We start from the raw sequence: 25,035 nt of genomic DNA on the forward strand, positions 1-25,035 counted from the left end.
CTGGAGAATTCTGGGAGCTGAAGTTCACGCATCTTAAAGTTGACGTGGTGGTGGGGGGGGGGCTGGAATGTATTTGCCCCCAAACACAGCAAAATCTTAAAAGTGGGGTATGATATATTCAGGGAGTGATTAATGAACTTCACCTTTGATGGATGAATGGTGTGGTGGCAAAAGCTAATCTAATTGAAATCAGATTTAAATTTAATTAATGTAGTTCCTGTGACTTCCATCTGTCACTTTAATACCGGTATATCCTCTTTGCCACAATGACCTGTGGTTGACTTTTTAAAAAGAAGGGGGGAGTTGATATCACTGTGTTACATATGGTGGGCGAATCCTCCCAACATGGGCATGGTTGTGTATAGGGTGGGATGTAGGGAAGGGGGAAGAGAGAGAGATGGGGGGCACAGAGGGAGGGAGGGAGGGAGGGAGGAAGGAAGGAAGTGCAGTCAGGCGGTAGGGAAAGCAAGTAGGATGCTTGGCTGCATAGCTAGAGGTATAACAAGCAGGAAGAGGGAGATTATAATCCCGCTATATAGAATGCTGGTGAGACCACATTTGGAATACTGTGTTCAGTTCTGGAGACCTCAGCTACAAAAAGATATTGACAAAATTGAACAGGTCCAAAGACGGGCTACAAGAATGGTGGAAGGTCTTAAGCATAAAATGTATCAGAAAAGACTTAATGAACTCAATCTGTATAGTCTGGAGGACAGAAGGAAAAGGGGGGACATGATCGAAACATTTAAATATATCAAAGGGTTAAATAAGGTCCAGGAGGGAAGTGTTTTTAATAGGAAAGTGAACACAAGAACAAGGGGACACAATCTGAAGTTAGTTTGGGGAAAGATCAAAAGCAACATGAGAAAATATTATTTTACTGAAAGAGTAGTAGATCCTTGGAACAAACTTCCAGCAGACATGGTAGATAAATCCACAGTAACTGAATTTAAACATGCCTGGGATAAACATATATCCATCCTAAGATAAAATACAGGAAATAGTATAAGGGCAGACTAGATGGACCATGAGGTCTTTTTCTGCCGTCAGACTTCTATGTTTCTATGTTTCGAAGGAAGGAAGGAAGGAAGGAAGGAAGGAAGGAAGGAAGGAAGGAAGGAAGGAAGGAAGGAAGGAAGGAGATTTCACACAGAAAAGCTCAGTAGACCTTCAACTGAAACTTTTGGGCGTTGATACAGGCAGAACTTTCTTCACAGCATTTGAGGACAACTAGAAAGCTAAAGAGATACAGGGCAAGACCTTTCAATTGACCTAACCTCTATACTGAGGCAGGTTTATCTGCTTAAGACAAGACCAAATCTTTACACTTCCTCACACCCCTTTTTCACTGCCTAAAGGGATAATAAACACACCAAGAAATCAAGAAAACTTTCTTTGGAATTTCCTGATGGAAGTACTTTCTTCGTGTTGCTTCATCCTAAATTTAGCCTTGTTTGTAGTACTTTGTTTGCAGGTCAGAGGTCGCAGGTTTAGCACCTGTAATTAAAAGGTTATCGCTATTAAAGGTGACCTTTTCTTTGAAATTGTAGATGAGCTCCATGGAAGCTAGCATAGATAGATATAAGCCTATGCCATTCATTGTGCCTAACCTTTACCTAAGCTTTAGACGATCTCCTTAAATAATAAAGCTATTTTCACTTGGTTGTTCAGCAACAAGCCTGTCCTTTTTATCTTGAGAGGTTTCCTGAGAGCCTATTGTCACCATACATTCTTAACAGTTGAATTTCTGACATGCAAAGCTGGAGCAGGTTTCTGTAGACCAAGGGTGTCAATTTTATTGAGGGACGCATGACCTTTGTGGCCCAGGGTGAGTGTGGCCAGGATGGGTGTGGCCAGCTTGATGTCATTCATGTCGGGAGTGCTTGTGGTGGCTGAAGCACTCTGCCAGCCTCCTGAGCTCCATTTTGGCTGGCAGAGCATTGCAGCGGGCTGTAGCAGCCAGAAACGGAGCTCGGGAGCCTGTTTTGCTGGCAGAGGTGCTGCAGGCCAATCCTCCACTGTTTCCAGGACAGCCAGACCTAATGCTCCGTGGGATTAATCTGGCCCCCGGGCTTTGAGTTTGACAACCCTGCAGTAGACTGTTATCATTTCTATAGATCAGTGGTTCTCGACCTGTGGTCCATGAACCCCAAGAGGCCGCTATGTCATCAAAGGCTCAAACAAATGTTATGATTTAAATAATGAGTTAAGTCTCGGGAGCTCGTGGCCATGATTCATGACCACAAAAGATATTTAAAGGGGGTCCATGGTGAAGAAAAGGTTGGGAACAATTTTTATGGACTGTTTTCATATTAACATTGTTCTGTCTGCAGCAGAAAATAAAGTTACAGAATAATATACTTTTTTATTCCTATTATAGTTAATATAAATTAAATGTAAAGTTTTTCCTGTCAGTTGTGTATGATTTTAAATATAAATTTATATATAAAATATAAATGTTAATATAAATTTATATATAAAATATAAATGTTAATATAAATTTATATATAAAGTATAAATATAAATATCTCTATTTATCTAAATTACCAGTTCTTAATCCTGAATTCAAGCTATATAAGCATACATTATCCAAGCAATTCTTTACAGCGGTTTTCAAATCCTTACAATAAGTTTCCTCAATTTTCCGGATTTAATCTCCATAATTCCTAGGCACATGTCTCGGTTTCTGAGTAAAGATCAGAATGAGGAGTTTGAATGTATTCTTAACTATTACATATACTGAATTAAGAGATAGTGACTATTCAGCGATTAAGGAGTCAAATATTTCATTCTTTGCTTTCCGTGGACCCATCATCCATTTAGGTAGGCCTTATTTACTCTTTTGTCTATAAAGAAACTGATATCTATATGCCATCTCTTAGTTTATTGAGTTTGTTCCTTGCAGCTAGTTTTTAATTGCCATTTAGGACTTGTCTTATTCATCTAAATGTCCATTCCATAGCAGTAAAAGACTCTCAGCATTGCTTCAGGTGGGTTTCAGGCCTTTTTATCAGCTGTGGGAAAATAATCTGAAGTGCGATATTGTAATAGTAATTGGCGGGACAGACCGTAAAATGAAATTATTTCTTTCACGGAGAAGATCATCATCCTTTGCATTCCTCCACCTCCACTTTCTGTTCTTTCTAGACCAGTGATGGGCAACCTTTTGAGCTTGGTGTGTCAAAATTCGCCAAAAAACCCAGCATAACTCGGGTGGTGTGTCACCTTGAGAAAAAAAACATAATTTTGTGCTAAAAGTGTCTGGTAACCGATTCCAGGCACTCCAAATTTCCTGTTCATAGTGGCACTCCCTCTTGATTCTCCAAGCGGCACCTTTCTAGATTCTCAAGCTTTGACCTCAAGTCAACAAACAAGCTTCGCCGAGTCTTACTTTCACTTTGCAGAATAGTCCCCGGACTCTTTTTTAAAAAAAAAACTCCTGCAGGAGAGGGCGGGGCGCCCTTGCCCCAAAGACTCACTGAAACAGCAAATTCTCACGTGAATTGCAGGTTATTTCCAGAAGCCTGGGACAGATATGCTTGCAAAGGTTTGACAGAAAAAGCAAGCAAAGAGCAAACTTCAAAAGAAGGGAAAAGACGGGAGGGAAGGAGGAGGCAAAAGGAGGAAGGGAGGGAGGGAGGGAGGAAGGAAGGAGAGAGAGAAAGGGGCTCTTTGGAAGGAACAGGTTTCGTTCTAATGGAAAGAATCGGCTCACCCAATGAAAGGGAACGCGAAGCGACGATATTTCTTCATCTGGAAAAATGGACACCTGACTTCCTTAACGGCCGCGTGTCACTGAAAATGGCTACGCGTGTCAGAGCTGACACGCATGTCATAGGTTCACCATCACTGTTCTAGACAGTCATGGGGATTTTCTGTCCCCTCAAGTGGGCAACTGAGATAGAAAGTCTAAAATAACCAGACTTCTCTTCAATTCAGGAGAGGTCATTCTCATTGCTGTGGCTCTCTAGAACCAATGTTCTACCTCTGCTTTTAGAAACTTTTATGGGGAGATTACAGGTTTTATCTTGGGAAGCCCTCTGTACCAGCGGTGAAATTCAAACCTTTTCCCTACTGATTCTGTGGGCATGGCTCAATGGGCATGACAGGGGAAGAATACTGCAAAATCTCCATTCTTGCCCCACTCTGGGGCCAGCCAGAGGTGGTATTTGCTGGTTCTCTGAACTAATCAAAATGTCCACCACTGGTTCTCCAGAATCTGTCCGAACCTGCTGAATATCACCCCTGCTCTGTATCAAAAAACATGGACTCTGTTTCTGTCCCTCTTTTGTTTACATGTAATATTTTTTGGAGTAGAAGATGCACCTTTTTACTCCCAAAACGTTCTGCCGGGCTCTCTGATGGGAGCCTCCCAAAAATTCAAAAGTACAAATTTCAGACACACACATGTTTGAAAATTCAAAACAATGTTCTTTATCACAAAAGTCTAAATAAACTAAGCACTCTTTTTGTATTGCAAAAAGCACTCTTCCCAAAACAACCAGGTAGTCTGTACAATTACCCTTAAGCCAGAGGTCTCCAAACTTGACAACTTTAAGACTTGTGGACTTCAACTCCCAGAATTCTCCAGTCAGCATAGCTGGCTGGAGAATTCTGGGAGTTGAAGTCCACAAGTCTTAAAGTTGCCTAGTTTGGGAACCTCTGCCTTAAGCAGTCATTAAGTACTTAGCCAGCAGCTGTGGAGAAACTTCACACCCCTTCTTCTTCTAAGGAAGGGAGACACACACACACACACACACACACACACACACACACACGCTGCTCTGCTTTGGTTTCAAAGGCGTGAAAAAGCAACAAAGTCCAGCAACACAAGATTCCTGATGAAACTGCAACAGATATTCTTCCACAATGGCCAAACCCACATGCTTCTATTTATAGCAGCAGCCCTAATTACTGGAGCCCCACCCAAACACAGGTGGCCTCCCTTATTTCCTGTAATATGTTCTTACTTGGTCTCTTCTACGCATAATTCTGCGCTTGTGTGGGTCCAAAATCTCATCATCTGAAGCTATAGAAGATAAGGAAGATTGACTGCCTTGGCTGTGTGCCAAGCCCTCCTCTGCCGAGTCACTCCCACCTTCCTCCTCGTCCGAGGAAACTAAACTCTGAACTGATTCTGTCGGCAATAACACAGGCCTGTGACATGTTGAATTTTCCCCTGCATCCACCTCCCCATTCCCTGGGGCAGGAGCTGGGCCAGAGCCAACCACAACACAAAAAGAGGATGAAAACTTGGGAATGTCTTATATACTGAACATAGCCCCAGCCACCCCCACCCTTTGGCCTCTGCCCCCCAGCAATTTACCTCCTTGCAGCAAACAGTGCAAAGCCTGTTAAGTTAAGCAACTTATTATTAGCTCCCTGACCCTCAGCTGAGTGAGGCAAGCGGGCTGGTCACTTGCTAAAATGAAAGTGAAACTAAAGCTTCAAGGAGGCAAATTGGGAGGGAGAGGCAGAGGTAGAATTTTATTTTCTTGTGCGATTTAGTTGCTGAGTGTGGATGCAAGGAGGTAAGTCAGTAACTCTAAAAGTCTAAAGAATGTTCAAATTATTACTTAATTTTTAAACACTGCTTTATTATTGTTCTAGACAACTTAACAAAATGAAGAAGCTTTTAAAAATAAATGCTTGATCCGAAGGGGCCCAATGCTATTGTATCTTCTTTTAAATAGCTACTTCCAGAAACTCAAATTTTAACAGTTCTGGACAAGTATAGTCTGAAATGTAACAGTATCCTGGTTAGAATTAAGATAAAGCAGCTGAGTTAAATTCTGACTTATATTTGGAGTAGATCTATTTAAATAATTGGGAGGAGTTAGTGGGATTACATTTAAGAAAACCTTTCTGGCATTAATATACTGCCATAATGTACATTTCTACAGTTCTTTGCTATTTCTATGGGTCAGGCAGACGTGCACATAAATACACAGCAAACAGTGTATATAATCTGTGCTATTTATTGTTTGGCGAATTGCTGGGAGGCAGAGGCCTTTTTTACTTGTTTTCCTCCCCGAAAACTAAGGTGCGTCTTATACTATGGTATGTCTTATAATCCGAAAAATACGGCAAATTAAATGGTGATTACTCCAGATCTCACTTACCTTATTTCCCTGATGCACAATCTAAGTTGTCAAGGCTGCATGTAGTAGGATTTTCATATTTGGGCAGCAAAAATCCATAGGACCACAACAGTAGCTAAAGCCAGTGAGATTCAGGAAACCCAGATGCTTTGCTTCCATTTAAGATTTTTGCAACCCAGGTATGATGTCCTAGGTCATAGCATCCCCAAACCTTGAAACACTGTAACAAACTATAGGATTTTTTAAAAAAAACATTGCTACCCAATAATAATAGAATGCAAGCTTAAAATAATTAAATATATAAATGTGAAAAGTAATGTAATTGCCTACTACCTGATAAATGTAGCATCTGACATACCATTCAAATTTAAGTGCAACCCTTGGTCTCCAGACATTAACTTCCTTCGTCTCTTAATTCAGCCCATTATTCAACATGCAATATACAATCTTCTACATTGTTTCAAACAATAATAACATGAACAAGCTATCATTAGAATGCTAAATGTAGCCTAATATAGGTTACTGAGACTACAGAATATTAATCTTCTATTGGTTTCACTTCTTCAGAGTAATAATAAAACACATCTCCCTGAAATATTTCAGCACCAACTACATCCTTGATGATGAATCTTTGTGTGACATTTCTGTTTATTACAGTCCAGTGGACAGGACCTCCTATTGTGTTGTGAACAATAAAAGCTCTGATTTTGCATGTAACATGAATTAACCCATTTACGAGACTTGGTTTCTTTTTCTTTCTTTTTTCTTTGTTGGCTGTTGTGTTCTCGGCTACAGCTATCAAACAAGCAGCTGGATACAAATCCTGCTCTTTGTCCAATGTGCAGAATTCGCCACTTGCTTCTGCAACCCAACAATTCTCTTAGTACCAGGACATATTGGAAATCACATGCCATCTTCCAGCTGCTCAATTGAGTCACAATTGTAAGATTTTGCAAACATTCATGGCTGATTCTTCAGCTTAGAAATAAGTTTAACCTTATGGTAAATATCAGCAGTGGGTTCCTCTTATCTTCATACTGGTGCGCTGTGCACTCATAGCAATGTGATTTTGCTTCCGTGCATGCGGAGAAGCAAAAAACCTCAAAATTGGAGAAAAAAATGACGGCATAGCAAAGACAGCACCGGACCTGTCACGTCCAAATTGCACAATCGGCAAGCCACTACCGCATCGGGGCGCACTGATAGGAACCCACCTCTGGTAGATATACATATTAGTAAATTAAGCATTCTAGTGTAATTCTCAGACATCCTTCCCTCTTTAAAAAAACAACAACAACAACAGCTACTATGGAAGTAATGAAAGAGGTATCAATGACATCATAGATGGTAACCAATAGGATATTATTCATAAATGATGCATTCTCATTAAAGTTGACCATCTATCTTTGGATGACTAACACTGTAGAGCAGGGGTATCAAACTCAAGGCCCAGGGGGCAGATTCGGCCTATGGGGTGTTTAGATCTGGCCTACAGGGCCACCCTAGAAACAGTGAGGTACCTCTGCCAGTAAAAACAGGGCTTGAGAGAACAGCAGACAGCCCTCCCCAGCTCCGTTTTCACTGACAGAGAGTTGCAGGAGGCCATTACGGCTGAAAATTGAGCTTCAGAGCTCATTTTCTCTGGCAGAGCTTTCAGGCCTCCCCAGACATGAGTGACATCAAGTTGGCCACACCCACCCCAGTCCGCTGAGGTCAAACAATGAATGAGGTCCTCAATGAAATCGAGTTTGACACTCCTGGTGTAGAGCAATTGATTAGCAATAGACTGAGGTATCTTTTTTAGCCAGGGTTTTGTATCTTTCTTCGTACTGTACTTGGGTATTTCCACATTCATAATTTGTCTCTTCTTACTGTGAGTGAAGAAAACAGACCCAAACTTTTCAGGTACAACAGTAACTCTGATTCAGTCAATTTCAGTATGGTCTGGGCTTTGAAGAAAATGGATAAGCTCTAGTTCTGTATTTTACTCCTGGAGATAAAGACCTACTACTACAGGTTATTAAATCAGGGCAAATTACAAGTCTGCAAAGTAAATTGATTGTACTGTGTTACTTTACTTGAGCAGTTATTTTTTTTATTCTAGCATTCCATGGTAAATAAATCAGTTTAATGTCTATGGCGATTCTCTGTCATCCAGGTCATGGTGATCCCAAAGGTGCTTTTTCAACTGGACTTTCTGGTTTTTCTTTGAAGATGTTCCGCTTCTCATTTGAGAAGCTTTTTCAGTTCTGAGAAAAAGCACCTTTGGGAAAATCAGTGTAATTTTTTCTACACGTACTACTACTTACTATTGATGTGTTTTGATTGTTATTTTTTTTATTTATTAAGTGACCCAGTGCTATTAGGATTGCTTTTCTCTTACTTTATTAAGAGAAAGAAAAATCGGAGCAGAAGCCAAAGGCTTAATTAAAGAAGCTTAATAGAAAGGGATTTAATAGTGTGGTACAAAGGAAGAGGGAGAAAACAGATGTCGGGGGTAGGGTGTCACATCTCAGGACAGAAGCAAAGGCCCTTTTGAGAGAATTCTTGGATCAATTTTCAAAATTCAATCTCTGCCGACTGGCTCCAAACAGTATTCTTGTATTTGATAAATCAAGAAAAATCAAGAAAAAAAAGTCAAGTCAAGAAAGAAAGAAATTAAACTGGGAGGAATGAGAGACTATTAGCATTTGAAATTTTACTTCATGACTCTCAGAAATCCTGGGTTACGAGTTCTGTCAGTCCTGGTCATTGTATCTCTTGACAGTTGAAATGCTCTTCTTAAAATTTGCCATATTCTTCATTCCAAAATACATTAGGACAGGAACGGTAGGCCCAAAGGTGCACTTATGCATGCCCCCTTACAGACCTCTTAGAAAAGGGGAGAGGTCTATTGTAGATAATGTAAGGTTGAAGATTTTGGGATTGGGAGGAGGAAACAACAGAGTCCGGTAGTGAATTCCAGGCGTTGACCACTCTATTGCTGAAATCGTATTTTCTGCAGTCTAGTTTGGAGCGATTTACATTTAGTTTGTATCTATTGCGTGCTCTTGTGTTGTTGTTGTTAAAGGTGAAGTAGTCACTAACAGGGAGTACATTGTGATGTAGGATTTTATGAACAACTGTTAAATCAGTTCAGAGGCGGCGTAGCTGTTAATTTTCTAAACGTAGTAATTGAAGTCTGTTGCTATGAGGTTAGTTTTGAGACGCCCTCAGTGGCCTCCAATTCAAGCAATGAATTTCAGAATTCCACCCTTATCTCTTTTGTTTTATTTAGCTCTTGCCGCACAAGAAAAGCTGTTGCAAACAAGCCACTGTCAACAGTGTTGGCAAACTGGCAAAAGGGTGAACGTGCATTTTCAAGTGTAGTCATTTTTTCCACATTCCTAATGAGCTGGGAGCTATTTGAGCAAGAGGAAGCCGCTTTGGAGCAGGCAGGAGAAACCCAAAACCAGAAGCTGTTTTTATTGAGGTTCTGGTACACATTCTCCCCTGCCTCCAATAATCCCAACTAAAGCGTGATCCTTTGTACTGCAAAAAGTATTAATTTAAAAGGACTTTGGGGGATTATCACGCCTGTTTTTCAATATCCTAATGAGAAGGTGGTTTATTTTGTAGGGTTTTGAGTTTATCTTTCTTGTAAGCAGGGGTGGGGCCCGGATGTGGGGGAACGGGGTAGCGAAAATGTAGCTCCACCCCAAAGAACTCAATTTGCGCTAAAAGATGTTGAAAGAAAATGCAGGGCGCCCTGCATAAGCCACGCCCACAGTGTGGTAGTAAAAATTTTGGTAGCCCTTCACTGCTTCTAAGATGTTATCCTACTTGTTGCTTGATTTGTTTTGCTTTTTTCATATTTAAATTGTGAGTGTGTGTTTTCCCACAGAAGCAGAGGTGGGTTCCTACCGGTTCTAACTGGTTCTTTAGAAGCATTAGTAAACCAGCAATGACATAGAAACATAGAAACATAGAAGTCTGACGGCAGAAAAAGACCTCCTGGTCCATCTAGTCTGCCCTTATACTATTTTCTGTATTTTATCTTAGGATGGATATATGTTTATCCCAGGCATGTTTAAATTCAGTTACTGTGGATTTATCTACCACGTCTGCTGGAAGTTTGTTCCAAGGATCTACTACTCTTTCAGTAAAATAATATTTTCTCATGTTGCTTTTGATCTTTCCCCCAACTAACTTCAGATTGTGTCCCCTTGCTCTTGTGTTCACTTTCCTTTTAAAAACACTTCCCTCCTGGACCTTATTTAATCCTTTAATATATTTAAATGTTTCGATCATGTCCCCCCTTTTCCTTCTGTCCTCCAGACTATACAGATTGAGTTCATTAAGTCTTTCCTGATACGTTTTATGCTTAAGACCTTCCACCATTCTTGTAGCCCGTCTTTGGACCCGTTCAATTTTGTCAATATCTTTTTGTAGGTGACATCACGGAACCGGCTCTGTCGGTGCCTGTTTGTCAGTGCCGCCATCTTGGATTTTGCTATTTTTGATTGCTGAGGGGGGTCATAAGCCTGGAGCAAACCATCAGCAAAAAAAAAATAAAAATCAAGAATCCACTCCTGCACAAATGGATAGAATTTTGATAATATCTCCCTCCTTCCCTCTCTCTCTCTCTTTCTCCCTCCACTTAATCCTGCTTTGATTGTAAAATAGTTCAGTCCCAGTTGTAGAGGACAAAAATCCTTGAAAACTGGGGAATTCGCTCCGTTTAAAGAATCAAAAATATTCCCAGTCCCCTCCCCTGAAAATAGTAAAACTCTTCTGACTGGCAAGTGAATGAGAAATAGAGTGGGGAGGGATACAGATAGTCCTCAGTTTATGACCATAACTGAGCCTGCCCATTTATGGTCGAAGGCATGAGGGTTATAAATTAGATCATCGTATGACTGGATCTGATAGTACAAAATTTTTTTCAATGGAGGTTATAAAGCAACTACTGTGGTTATTGAGCAAACACAATAGTTTATAAGGAAATTTATTGTCACTATAGAGCTTTTTTCCCCAATAACTGAAAGTAAACAACCAGTTTCTTGGGTAGAATGTCATAAATGATAGCACATTTCCTGAGTACTCAAAATGCGGTCACAACACCAGAACTTCAAAACCAAGTTGTAAGTAGCTCTTGAGGGATGCGTCATAACTTTGAGCGATAACAGCATGAGGAACTACCTGTTCAATATCGGCAAAGAGGACTGAAGTGGTTGGAATCCAGAATAGCAAGCACTTCATGCAAGAAACATTTTGAAGCTTCTTGTAAAATGAAAAAAAAAGAACTTTATTTCAGCAAATGTTCTTCTCATTTGCGGAGTTAATGAGAATACTTGAAAGGGGAAGATTGAGTAGCAGTAAATGATGCTTAACTTCTCCAAAGCACCTGAGGGCAGGACAAGAAACAATGGATGGAAAGTAATCAAGGAGAAAACCAACCTAGAACTAAGGAGAAATTTCCTTATAGTGAAAATAACCCAGAGGAACAACTTGTCCCCAGGAATTGTGAATTCTCCAACATTGGAAGTTTTTAAGAAGAGATTAGCAATAGCATTTAGACTTATATACTGCTTCGTAGTGCTTTTACAGCCCTCTAAGTGGTTTACACAGTCAGCATATTACCTTCCAACAATCTGGGTTCTCATTTTACCCACCTTGGAAGGATGGAAGGCTGAGTCAACCTTGAGCCTGGTGGGATTTGAACTGCCAAATTGCAGAAAACCGGCAGGCAGCAGATGTAGCCTGCAGCACTGCACTCTAGCAATAGCATTTAACATTTAGACTTATATGCCACTTCGTAGTGATTTTACAGCCCTCTCTAAGTGGTTTACAGAGTCAGACACATATTACCTTCCAACAATCTGGGTTCTCATTTTACCCACGTCGGAAGGATGGAAGGCTGAGTCAACCTTGAGCCTGGTAAGATTTGAACTGCTGAACTAAAGCTAGCAGTTAGCTGAAGTAGCCTGCTGTGCTGTAGTCTAACCACTGCGCCACCCTGGCTCAACCATTGATTGGGCAACCATTTGTCTGAAATGGTATAGGGCAGTGATGGCTAACCTTTTTTTCCTTAGGTGCCCACATCCATAACACAATGCCCCCCACCCGAACCTCGGGGTAGTGTGGGTATGCACACGAGTCTCCTGCATGCGCGACAGAGACCTGAAAATCAGCTGGCCAGTAGGAGGCGCACATGCATGCACAATGGAGCTGATTCAGGGTGACTGCTCGCATGGCTGCAGAGATGGCCACCTGTGACACACATACCATAGATTCACCATCACACGTATAGGGTTTCCTGCCCCAGCAGTAGGTTGAACTAGAAGACCTCCAAGGTCCCTTCCAACTCTGTTATTCTATTTCTATTCTATTCTCCTGTCCCTGCACGCATGTTCTCTCTCTTGCTCTGGATAGCCAAAGAGTGGGGAGTGGAGGGGATGAAAAACTAATCATAGAGGCAGTAGTGGGTTGCAGCCAATACACCTGGGATCAGAGTCCCGGTGGTAAAAATGATGCGTGCACTCACGTGTACGTGCAAGATTTTCCTTCTGCGCATGCGCAGCAAGTGAACTTTCATGCAAAGATGCTCTTGCACATGAGATTTTGCCTATCTTTGGCGTTTTTCTGCTTCTGTGCATGCGTGGAAGCAAAGAAATTGCCAAAAATTAGCAAAAATCTCATGCATGAGAGCATCCTTGTGCCAGATTTAATTGCTGCGCATGCGCAGAGGCAAAATCTTGTGCCAATGGGCACGTGTGCGCCCATGACAATCCCGGAGGGCGTACCGGTAGCGGTCGGTAAGTGGATCCCTCACCTGCATAGAGGACATTTATAAGAGAATGTGGACAGCCAGAGGGAAAACCTCCACCTGCCCTCAGATCCCTGTCAAATCAATCCAGAAGAGAAAGGGGATTCAGAAGGAAGGGAACATCAAAGCGATTCAACAGTAATACAATTTTATTGCAATTTTAAAAAAGAAATACAGAGAAAACTCTATACAAAAGCAACTTTAATGAAAATCAAGCAAAGTGCACACATTTAACAAATAGTATGATCTCCAACCTGCTCACTGTTATTTATAAGTGGGTCAAATTTCTGGAAATACTTCTATTGACTTTCAGTTGTGTAGTGTAGAAACAGCTGCTCTTATTGACTTGTTAACGGAAATCTGATTTAGAATAATCATAGTCCCTATGCAGAACACAGCAACACTTTCAAACATTACTGTCTGTCCTGTAATATATTTAACAGATGGGTTTTAAACGCGTCTAAGTCAATTAACTTGGGTATATATAATTCTATATAGATTTGGGCTGCCTAGTAAGGGTTCATACATCTGTCATTTTGCATGACATCTGTCATTTCTTTAATGCAAGAAAAGCATTGAATTTATTTTCCCTTGTGGCTATCAAAGTGGTTTCCTTGTTGCATAAATTGGAGCTAACGAGCAAGTGTTATTTATTCTCTGCTTAATTGCCAGAATGTACAATGAATGATTTTCTGTTGAGAAGCAAATGTCTGGCAGTGCAATCTTATACTTGTCTATGGAGAAGGTAAATCCCCAATGATTCACTGCCTGTTCAACAGATATAGAATTACAGTTTAATTACAAGAGATGAAAAATAAATAAAAGGGGATTTTTATCATAGAATCTGCTTTCCGTAAATTAAGTAAAACTGTCCTGCAGAAAACTGTCTCCTTACCGATTATAAATCTCTACTGAAGATACTTCTGAATTAAATGCACCTTGCAGTCATAAATATGGACAGGTTGCCAAGCACCCAAATTTGATCACCTGACCATAGGAAAGTCGCAATAGTTGTAAGTTTAAGTTTAAGTTTAATCAGATTTGTATGCCACCCCTCTCCGCAGACTCGGGGCGGCTCACAGCAATAACAATACAATGTAAAACAAATCTAATATTTAAGTTAATTTAAAAAACACCACAAATTAAAACCAATCATACACACTAGCGTACCATGCATAAATTTTATAAGCCTAGGGGGAGGGAACATGTCAATTCCCCCATGCCTGATGACAGAGGTGTGTTTTAAGGAGCTTACGAAAGGCTAGGAGGGTGGGGGCAACTCTGATATCTGGGGGGAGTTGGTTCCAAAGGAACCAACTATGGTGACACAGTGGTTAGAATGCAGTATTGCAGACTAACTCTGCCACAGTCAGGAGTTCGATCCTGACTGGTTCAAGGTTGTCTCAGCCTTTCACCCTATCTATAAAATAAGGACCCAGATAGTTTGGGGAGGGGGAGTATCCGACATTTGTAAATTGCTCAGAGACTCCTGTAAAGCACCATGGAGCAGTATATAACTAAGCGCTATCTATATTTGAGGGCTTTCCATAACTAGCATTTGTTTACACCATCATAAGTTTGAATATTTGCTGAGCACATGTTCATTATGTGAGGACTGTCTGTAATCTATCCCGACATTAAACATGGTTGAACAATAAAGCCAAACATGGATGCAATTTTTGTAAGTGGAGCGCTAGACACAAAAGTGAAATATTCTTTTTTAAAAAATATATATATTTATTAATTTTTTCCTTTTTTTAAAAAAAGTACATAGTCATATTTACAGACGAATCTACATCGCATATACATTCCTATCAACATTGACTTCTAATTACTTTTAGATTTCTTGATGTTTTATTCCAATGCTTCTTTTAAGTTTCTTTTTTTTTGTCCATTGGTACCATTTTGTCCAGGTTTCATAATACAGTAGTCCGATTCTTTTCGATTATTAAGTTCCATTGTCAATCTGTCCATCTCTGCACAGTCGTATATTTTCTTGATGATCTCATTGTCTTCAGGTATTTGCGGATTTTTCCAGTTCTGTGCAAATACAATCCTTGCAGCTGTTGTAATATGCAAGCTTAAATATTTTACATTTTTAGAATAGTTACCTCTCATAATACCCAATAGAAAAAATTCTGGCGTATATTCTATTTTTGTATTTGTTATTTGACACAACCAATTATTTATTTTTTTCCAGTATTTTCTTGTCTCTGAACATAACCACCATAGGTGAAAGAAGGTGCCTTGAGTGTTTGTAAGTGGAGCACACAACACAAAAGTGAAATATTCTAATATAAAATGCTTCGCAAAAAGACAGAGCTGAGAAACCGATGTGTAATATTCTTCTGATCAATTTTATGACTTATTATTGTTTACAGAAACATGAGTTCTGCTGGTCCTGAAGGGAGAAAGAAAATGAGGGAATGTGATGGATTGATTGACTCGCTGGTATATTATATACAAGGAACAACTGCAGATCGTAAACCAGATGATAAGGTAACTTTTTCAAACCAGTGAAAAATCTAGGATGAAGATAGAAAGCATTTCATGCTGGCACTGTCTCCAAAGTGGGTTAATACCCCCCCCCCTTATAAATAATCTCATGGCTTTATGATGTGAATTTTGGGAACATTCTGATGTTTTAAAAAGTCCTTGAAAATCTAGCTATTTTCTCAGGCTTTGAGGTAGGGTCATTGCTGAATCATTATACTTATTCTCATTTTTTTTCTCTGGACATCCATGAACAGTTTCTTAATTATTATTGTTTCTTGCTTTTAAAGGGTAAACTGTCCAGATTTGTTTGAAATCAGGCAACTGCTGAAATATATCAATAATAAATACATCTCCAGTTATAAAAGTCTCAGTCCCGTATTAATATATTCTTCTGAAAACAGCTTGCTTGAGATTACAAAAGCATAAACACGACATATGCTAAAATACTACCAGAGATCTACAACTTTGCATCCTCCAGATTCTACTCACGTGTTTTCAGCCATAGTGGCTGGTAATGGTGGGAGTTGTTATGCAACCTTTCTGAATGGCGCAAAATTGAAGAAGTATGGAGAGCCTTATCAAACCTAGACTTGAGGGGAACGATGTCTTCAAATGGACTTAGAGCAACCCCAGCCATGGGGGGTCACTCACAAACGCGAATCCTAGAAAGAAAACTTGGACACATTTCTCTCTGGGTGAAATGACACATTATTGAGCTGTGCACCTCCTTTTATTGGGGGGCATATGCAAATGGGAATGATTACACGTACATGTCAAGTGATATACAAACATCTAATAACATAACTCTGAAACATGACACAACTTTCGAGTCCCTCCTATCTCCATATGGCACGTAACTAGTTTCTACTGAACAAATGTCTCTCATGGCCAATTTCCTGGGACCTTTTGTTGTTTAACACAGCTATCTCCTGTTTACCAAAAAGCAAGGTCTTTTATCACAGCCTTCGTCCTGTTTACCCCAAGCAATGTAAATTGCATCCTTTTATCACACAGTTCTTTTCCTGTTGACACATTCTTGTTATCCGAGGAGAGTTCTGAATCGTTTTTATGGCCAGTTTCCTTAAGCAGATTTCACCAGAAGTTCAGACTTATCTTATGTGATTTTTACATACAGTCCTGTCCTGGCTAATGGAATAAAAGTGTATAAAGCATTTATGTCAGAAGTACAGATATCAAATCCTATCCTAACATTATGCTATAGCAGCTACATAGACTTTTGACTGGGTTTGTGCATGCAAGTGTTGTCTTCACTTTCTCTCTCTGAATTAAAGGTTTAGAAGAGTTGATTAAGTACAAAGCATCCATTCTCCAGTTCTAAAACAATAGAAAGTGAAATAGGTTAAGCCTTGACTTAGTAGATTTAACAACTAAATTTAAGGTTTAAACAAGCAAAATTTAATATTTAAAATTCAATCCTAAGTTGTGTGATCTAAACACACAACTCCATTCATTCATTCAATTTGTTCGTTTGTTCATTCATTCATTCCTTCATTCATTCATTCCAAAACTCTGTTGTTTACCTGATAAAGAATTAGAGCTGATTTGAAATTTTCTGGTGCTGCTAACATCCACAATCTACTAAGGACTATAAAATAAGCCCAATGATTATCTGAATGCTTGAATCTACAGTACATTTCAGATTTTCACCCATTATCTACACAGTCAGAGTAACGCATTGGTTCATTTTTTCCAGGCCACAGAGAATTGTGTGTGCATTCTTCATAATCTTTCTTACCAGTTGGAGGCTGAACTCCCTCATAGTTATACTGAGAAACTTTATGTGCCAAAGAGGGATGATCCATCCAGGAACAACATTGGATGTTTTGGAACAAAGAGCAGGAAAGCAAAGCAGGTAACAGAGAGGGAGGGAACAATTGTGTTGCAATAGACTGCCCAACATTTCTGAGAAACCTTTGTCTGAAACTCACATTTATCCATAATGAGATTTCCCTGGAAGGATCTTACTGGGAATGCTAGGAATTTCATCCTAATAGAGATGATGGGCAATATTTTGAAGGCTGACTAATGTAAATATACAGTAATACCTCGTCTTACGAACCTAATTGGTTCCGGAAGTAGGTTCGTAAGGCGAAATGTTCATAAAACAAAACATTGTTTCCCATAGGAAACAATGTAAAAGCGATTAATCCGTGCAAACAGAAAAAAAAATTGCAAAATGGCGCTCTGCTGGGCGCCACCACCCGGCTGTCACCTTTTAAAACAGCCAAACCCGAACCTGAACCAGGTTCGGGTTCGGGAAGCCGCCGAGAAGCGCCGCCGCCTGGCTGTCACCTTCTGAAACAGCCGGGGGCTTATCGGCGTTCTCCTGAATGCCGAACCTGGAGGTTCGGGTTCAGGTTCGGGTTCGGGAGACCGGTCGGATGTCTTTGTGACATCAAAGCTCCACCCATGAAATTCCCTATTGGGATTCCCCACCTCCTTTCTAGCCTCCAGATCGGCCGAAAACGCCGCCGCCGATCGCAAAAACGCTGCTCCGCCGAGCGGCGCCGCCCAGCTGTAACTTTCTGAAACAGTTGGGCACTTCTCGGCGGCGTTCGGGAGAACGCCGAGAAGCCCCCCGGCTGTTTCAGAAGGTGACAGCCAGGCGGCGGCACTTCTCGGCGGCCTCCCGAACCCAAAAAGTTTGGGTTCAGGTTCGGGTTCGGGAGAACGCCGAGAATTCCCCCGGCTATTTTAAAAGGTGACAGCCGGACGGAGGCACCCAGCGGAGTGCCATTTTGCAATCTGCGGTGGGTTCGTAAGCCGAAAAAAGTTCGTAAAAAGAGGCAAAAAATTTCCGAACCCCAGGTTCGTATCACGAGGGGTTCGTATCATGAGGTACCACTGTATATGTAATATGGAAATATTCTGAGTGAAAAAGATCCCTTAAACCTGAAGCAATATTAATAAAATAAAGATACGTAGTCTTTGGCAGTAAGGGGAAACATCTGAAAAGTACAGATGGGGATTATTACGGACAGATGGATGCATTCATGCATGCATTATGTACCATTGACTCTTAGCAGCTACATAGACAGACCTTCTCCCAGATTAAATATATTTACTAGGACTAAAGCAGAATGCTGTCGAAAACTTGCTAATATTAAAGAACAATTAATCATGTCCGATGGTATAAAATTAAGGTATGAAATTGCAACCAAGTTTGTAAAATTTCAAGACAAATTTGTTAATCTAGTCTTTCAGATGTCTCCTCACCCCAGAAGTTCTGTGGATCTAACAACTATTTAAGATTGATTGATTTAATTGATTGATTTATTGGACTTATATGCCGCCCCCGTCCGCAAACTCGGGGCGGCTCACAACAATGGTAAAAACAATACATAATAACAAATCCAATACCCACCAATCCAATTACAATTTTAAGCTAAAAAATTCATAAAAAGCAACCCCAGAATATTAAAAAAGAAGCACACAATCAATCTAACACCAAAACAACATGGGCAAGGGGGAGATGTTTCAGTTCCCCCATGCCTGACGGCAGATGTGGGTTTTAAGGAGTTTGCGAAAGGCAAGGAGGGTGGGGGCAATCCTAATCTCAGGGGGGAGCTGGTTCCAGAGGGTCGGAGCCCCCACAGAGAAGGCTCTTTCCCTGGGTCCCGCCAGACGACATTGTTTAGTCAACGGGACCCGGAGAAGGCCAACTCTGTGGGACCGAACCGGTCGCTGGGATTCGTGCGGCAGAAGATTATAAAGATGGAGCTAGATTAACTAACAGAGAGGTGTTAAATCATATAAAATCAGATACATCACTGGAAGCTGAAATCATAAGACTAAATCTAATTTACTTTATCCATGTTATGTGTCTGAATTCATTGGAGAAGGCAACGTTACTAGGGATGGTTGGTGGACAGAGAAGGAGAAGCAAGCAAAGAACATGCTGGCTTGATAACGTCATTTCTGATGCAAAGTTGGACATTCAATCATGAGTTGGCTTCAAATATTTTAACAAAAGGATTCTCTGCAGGGTGCTTTTGCCCTCCCCGGGCTCTGGAGGCTTCCTTCGAGCCTCCGGAGGGCAAAAATAACCTCCCCGGGCTCCAGAGGCCCTTTCTGTACTTCCGGTAGGGCTGTTTTTCACCCTCCCCAAACTTCTGTGCCCTCCTTGCACTTAACCTGCAACCATAACAGGTCATGTGGAGACCTCTGGGAGGGGTGGGGCATGGTGGGCAGGACCAGCCAGGAGTGGGATTTGTGGGTTCTCCAAATTGCACAGAATCTTAGCTAGAGGTTCTCCCTAACCCCCAGCAGTCCACTCCTGCAAAGACGCTGTGACGTATATAATTACCGCAACTACATGCCCAAAATTGGAAAAATCAAAACATCCCTTCAGAAGGCCAAATTATCGAAAAAGTATACAGCTGTGCAGAAATGGATGAGATGACAAGGGGTATTAAGGGAATAAAAGGCAATGAAAGTAATAAAATATGGGGGAAATTGTACAAATGGATCCAAAAAAGAAATAAGATAGAATGACATCCAATACCAGTTTATAGGAGTAACACATGACAAAGAGAGTGCAGATAGGAAACTTTAAAAATATTGATATTTATTTTTATATAAATTTTTTTTTTTAAATATATAAATGTATATAATCATAATTTTACCTATCCTTGTATTGCTTCTATTTCTTTTAGATGGAAGTAAGTTTTCTTTCTTTTTATTCTTTTTTCTTTCAATGAAGTAATGACAAATTACAAATGTATAAAATGGGAAATGATCTGTATGAGATTATTTGAGTTCTTTTTAACTGTATCTGAAAACAATAAATAAAAGTTTAAAAAAGAAAAAGAAAGATGCTGTGTATTACAGGGTAGCATGGAGAGGGAGCATTTAGTCAGATACAACTAAATGGTTAAAAACACAACCTAAAGATAATGCTCAAGGTTATAGAAAAATACAGCCATTAGATGTGAATGTCTTTCCTTTTTAAAGTATACTATGTTTTGAATGAAAGCAAAACAGGTCATCCCCAATAATAAACGAGTCATCAGCAGATGCACCAATATTATTTTTTCCTGGTTGTTCTTAATTATCAATCTTTACATGTCTGCTCAAATGGGGGTTAGAGAGGGTTTATGCACTATTAAACCCAAACAATGCTTTATATGTGGGCATTTATCAAAATTGATTGATTGACTGATTGATTGATTGGATTTGTATGCTGCCCCTCTCCGTAGACTGGGGGTGGCTAACAACAATGATAAAAACAGCATGTAACAATCCAATCCAATACTAAAATAACTAAAAAAAACCTTATTATACAACCAAACATACATACAAACATACCGTGCGTAAATTGTAAAGGCCTACGGGGAAAGAATATCTCCGTTCCCCCATGCCTGATGGCAGAGGTGGGTTTTAAGAAGCTTACGAAAGGCAAGCGGGGCAATTCTAATCTCTGGGGGGAGTTGGTTCCAAAGGGCCAGGGCCGCCACAGAGAAGGCTCTTCCCCTGGGTCCCGCCAAACGACATTATTTAGTTGACGGGACCCGGAGAAGGCCCACTCTGTGGGATCTAACTGGTCGCTGGGATTCGTGCAGCAGAAAGCGGTCCCTGAGATAATCTGGTCCGGTGCCATGAAAGGCTTTATAGGTCATAACCAACACTTTGAAACGGAAACTGATCGGCAACCAATGCAGACTGCGGAATGTTGGTGTAACGTGGGCATATTTGGGAAAGCCCATGATTGCTCTCGCAGCTGCATTCTGCATGATCTGAAGTTTCCGAACACTTTTCAAAGGTAGCCCCATGTAGAGAGCATTACAGTAGTCGAGCCTCCAGGTGATGAGGGCATGAGTGACTGTGAGCAGTGACCCCCGATCCAAATAGGGCCGCAACTGGTGCACCAGGCGAACCTGGGCAAACGCCCCCATCGCCACAGCTGAAAGATGTTTCTCTAATGTGAGCTGTGGATCGAGGAGGATTTAAGACTGTTAGTGTCTGTAGTTTACTGGCTACCATTAAGGAGCTAGACTAGCTATACTCCAAGAAGACTTTGATTCTTTCTCACTTCATTTCTGAAATATTAATATGTTTGCCTTTTTAGAAGCAACAAGATATGCCCCTGCCGGAAGAAAAGAGCAACCCCAGAGGTGTTGAAAAGCTCTGGCATTCCACATTGATCAGAATATATCTGTCCCTAATAGCAGAAAGCAGTAGAAACTTCACTCAAGAAGCATCTCTGGGTGCTCTGCAGAACCTCACTGCTGGCAGTGGACCAGTAAGTACCCGAAAAGAAAATGAATGTGATTGGTATTAATACTGTTCTTTTACTGTTGTTTCCCTTGGATAAACTCAGAGCAGCACATAGAAGGGGGGGACGACTTATAATAGAGCCATAGAGAATAGAACAGAAAGATTAAACTAGTATAACATTAATTTGGTCAACAATAAAGGCTTGGATAAGACTAAGTGGACATTTACGATTGACCTCTCCAGGTTCCTAAGAGGCCAGTAAGGGGCGTACGTAAGTACACTGGTGTGCCTTTCGCCCCTGTCCAATTGTCTTTCCTTTCTTTCACCTATCATATATATTCTCTTCCTTTCATATATCCTCTCCTCTAAGTTCACTTTTACCCTTATATATATTACCACATGTCTATTTTTCTTCCTATGTATTGGACAAATGAATGAATGAATGAATGAATGAATGAATGAATGAATGAATGAATGAATGAATGAATGAAAGAAAGAAAGAAAGAAATTGCCCTGCTGGTACCTAGTCTCATTTTATTTTAATATTTGGGAGGGGGTCAACTATCTAGAGGAGACTACAAAGGAAGAGCTAGTCTCTAGTTGCAGTCTGTCTTTTAATTGTTAAGAATGTCTAGAGAACATTGATGCCTACCTTTGTAACAACGATAGTGTACCTGGTTTATTTTATTTTGAGATGCTCTTAGAGGAGGGGGAGGAAGGAAATGGAAAGGATAGAACCCATTTCATTTGGGAAACGTGAAATTAACCCTGGCCCAGTGACTAACATACTGTGTTTCTCCGAAAATAAGACCCTATCTTATATTTTTTTGAACCTTGAAATAAACATTTGGCTTTATTACCACTCAAAAGCCCAATTGAGGATGTCTTAATTTTGGGGGGAAACAGGGCAGTAAGGAGGAAGCAATGTGACGTGGCTAGCCTTGTGAAAGGGAGACCAAGAGAATAAGCGAGAAGTTTGCAACTAAGTGAAGTTAACAGGACATCTTAAGAAGGTCCACCAGCACCAAAATTTGCTGTACCAAGTTGGGTCTCACCTATTCTTCTTTCACCCTACTTCTGTAATTTGAGTATGGCCCTCTGTATCTTTCAGCAGTGGCAGAAACTTGTGGTGCTTCTTCAGTCAGACATTTCTATCGATAATAACAACACCATTTTTGAAAAAGCATAAATTGACAAAACAACATCCTCTTGGAAAAGCACTTTGTATAATTGGGGTGTTGCTTGGCGGGTGCTTGTATTCTTTATTTTCCTTTTAAAAACAAAACATGTTAAGGGGATTTTTGTACAGCTCCAGGTCTGGGTTAAAGTCTCCAAGGACATTTCTAGATCTGTTCTCCTAGCATCCCTTCCTTTCTATCATCTGCCACAAAATTATGATCGTCTTTTGAGGTTGGGACATTTTCTCTAATATAGTGATACCTCGTCTTACAAACGCCTCGTCATACAAACTTTTCGAGATACAAACCCGGGGTTTAAGATTTTTTGCCTCTTCTTACAAACTATTTTCACCTTACAAACAAACCGCCACCACTGGGATGCCCCACCTCCAGACTTCCGTTGCCGGCGAAGCACCCATTTTTGCACTGCTGGGATTCCCCTTAGGCTCCCCTCCATGGGAAACCCCACCTCCGGACTTCCGTGTTTTTGTGATGCTGCAGGGGAATCCCAGCAGGGGAATCCCAGTAGCGCAAAAACAGGCGCTTGACTGGCAACGGAAGTCCAGAGGTGGGGTTTCCCAGCGAGGGGAGCCTCAGTGAAATCGCAGCATCGCAAAAACACAGAGGTCCGGAGGTGGGGTTTCGATAACTTCGGTGTTTTTGCGATGCTGCGATTTCACTGATGCTCCCTTCACTGGGAAACCCCACCTCCGGACTTCCGTTGCTAGCAAAGTGCTCATTTTTGCGATTCCCCTGCAGCATCGCAAAAACACAGAAGTCCGGAGGTGGGGTTTCCCATGGAGAGGAGCCTCAGGGGAATCCCAGCAGTGCAAAAACAGGCGCTTCGCCTGGCAAAAGGGGTGAATTTTGGGCTTGCACGCATTAATCACTTTTCCATTGATTCCTATGGAAAACATTGTTTCACCTAACAAACTTTTCACCTTAAGAACCTCGTCCCAGAACCAATTAAGTTTGTAAGACAAGGTATCACTGTACTTGAAATTGTTCAGGGAGTGGCAATAATAACAATCCTCTTTCTGGAAGAAAATTATGCCCTGTACACAAGATTCTACAATATGGAGTGGTGAATTCCCTAAGTCCAAAAACTGCATATGTTTCCTGACAGATGCCATTTGGGGTGGCTCATGTCATTGTCAAGAAGGTCAGAGGCCTCCCAAATATTCAAAGCATGCTACATGTGAGCAATGGAAGCGTTAGGAAAACAGCAATCTCCCTACTCAGGAACTTGTCTCGTAACACCTTGCTGCAAAATGAAATAGGTAAGTACGCACTCCTAATGAAGATTCTTTGCATGGGTTTTAATTGCACAATAGGATGTTAATGATGTTGAAGCATAAACATCTGAGAGTTATTGTTAATGGTGAGTATTCTGAGCAGAGACAGGTTACAAGCGGTGTGCCACAAGGGTCTGTTTTGGGTCCTATTCTTTTTAATATGTTTGTGAGTGACATAGGGGAAGGTTTGGTAGGGAAGGTTTGCCTATTTGCCGATGACTCTAAAGTGTGCAATAGGGTTGATATTCCTGGAGGGGTCTGTAATATGGTAAATGGCTTAGCTTTACTAGATAAATGGTCAAAGCAATGGAAACTGCAGTTTAATGTTTCCAAATGTAAAATAATGCACTTGGGGAAAAGGAATCCTCAATCTGAGTATTGCATTGGCAGTTCTGTGTTAGCAAAAACTTCAGAAGAGAAGGATTTAGGGGTAGTGATTTCTGACAGTCTCAAAATGGGTGAGCGGTATGGTCGGGCAGTAGGAAAAGCAAGTAGGATGCTTGGCTGCATAGCTAGAGGTATAACAAGCAGGAAGAGGGAGATTGTGATCCCCTTATATAGAGTGCTGGTGAGACCACATTTGGAATACTGTGTTCAGTTCTGGAGACCTCACCTACAAAAAGATATTGACAAAATTGAATGGGTCCAAAGACGGGCTACAAGAATGGTGGAAGGTCTTAAGCATAAAACGTATCAGGAAAGACTTAATGAACTCAATCTGTATAGTCTGGAGGACAGAAGGAAAAGGGGGGACATGATCGAAACATTTAAATATGTCAAAGGGTTAAATAAGATTCAGGAGGGAAGTGTTTTTAATAGGAAAATGAACACAAGAACAAGGGGACACAATCTGAAGTTAGTTGGAGGAAAGATCAAAAGCAACGTGAGAAAATATTATTTCACTGAAAGAGTAGTAGATC

The 25,035-nt window shown here is 40.8% G+C and overlaps 1 protein-coding gene across 1 annotated transcript in view; it reads left to right on the forward strand.

Moving 5' to 3' along the window:
• The window catches only part of PKP2 (plakophilin 2), an 80,304-nt gene that overhangs the window by 48,766 nt on the left and 6,503 nt on the right, over positions 1-25,035 (forward strand). Inside the window, exons 7-10 of the mRNA XM_070756356.1 lie at positions 15,291-15,408; positions 17,120-17,278; positions 21,494-21,667; positions 23,947-24,100. Of these exons, the coding sequence (XP_070612457.1) occupies positions 15,291-15,408; positions 17,120-17,278; positions 21,494-21,667; positions 23,947-24,100 (605 nt within the window). The remainder of the gene's footprint in view (positions 1-15,290; positions 15,409-17,119; positions 17,279-21,493; positions 21,668-23,946; positions 24,101-25,035) is intronic.

The sequence above is a fragment of the Erythrolamprus reginae genome, chromosome 6, assembly GCF_031021105.1.
Source record: "Erythrolamprus reginae isolate rEryReg1 chromosome 6, rEryReg1.hap1, whole genome shotgun sequence".
NCBI classification, from domain to species: domain Eukaryota; kingdom Metazoa; phylum Chordata; class Lepidosauria; order Squamata; family Dipsadidae; genus Erythrolamprus; species Erythrolamprus reginae.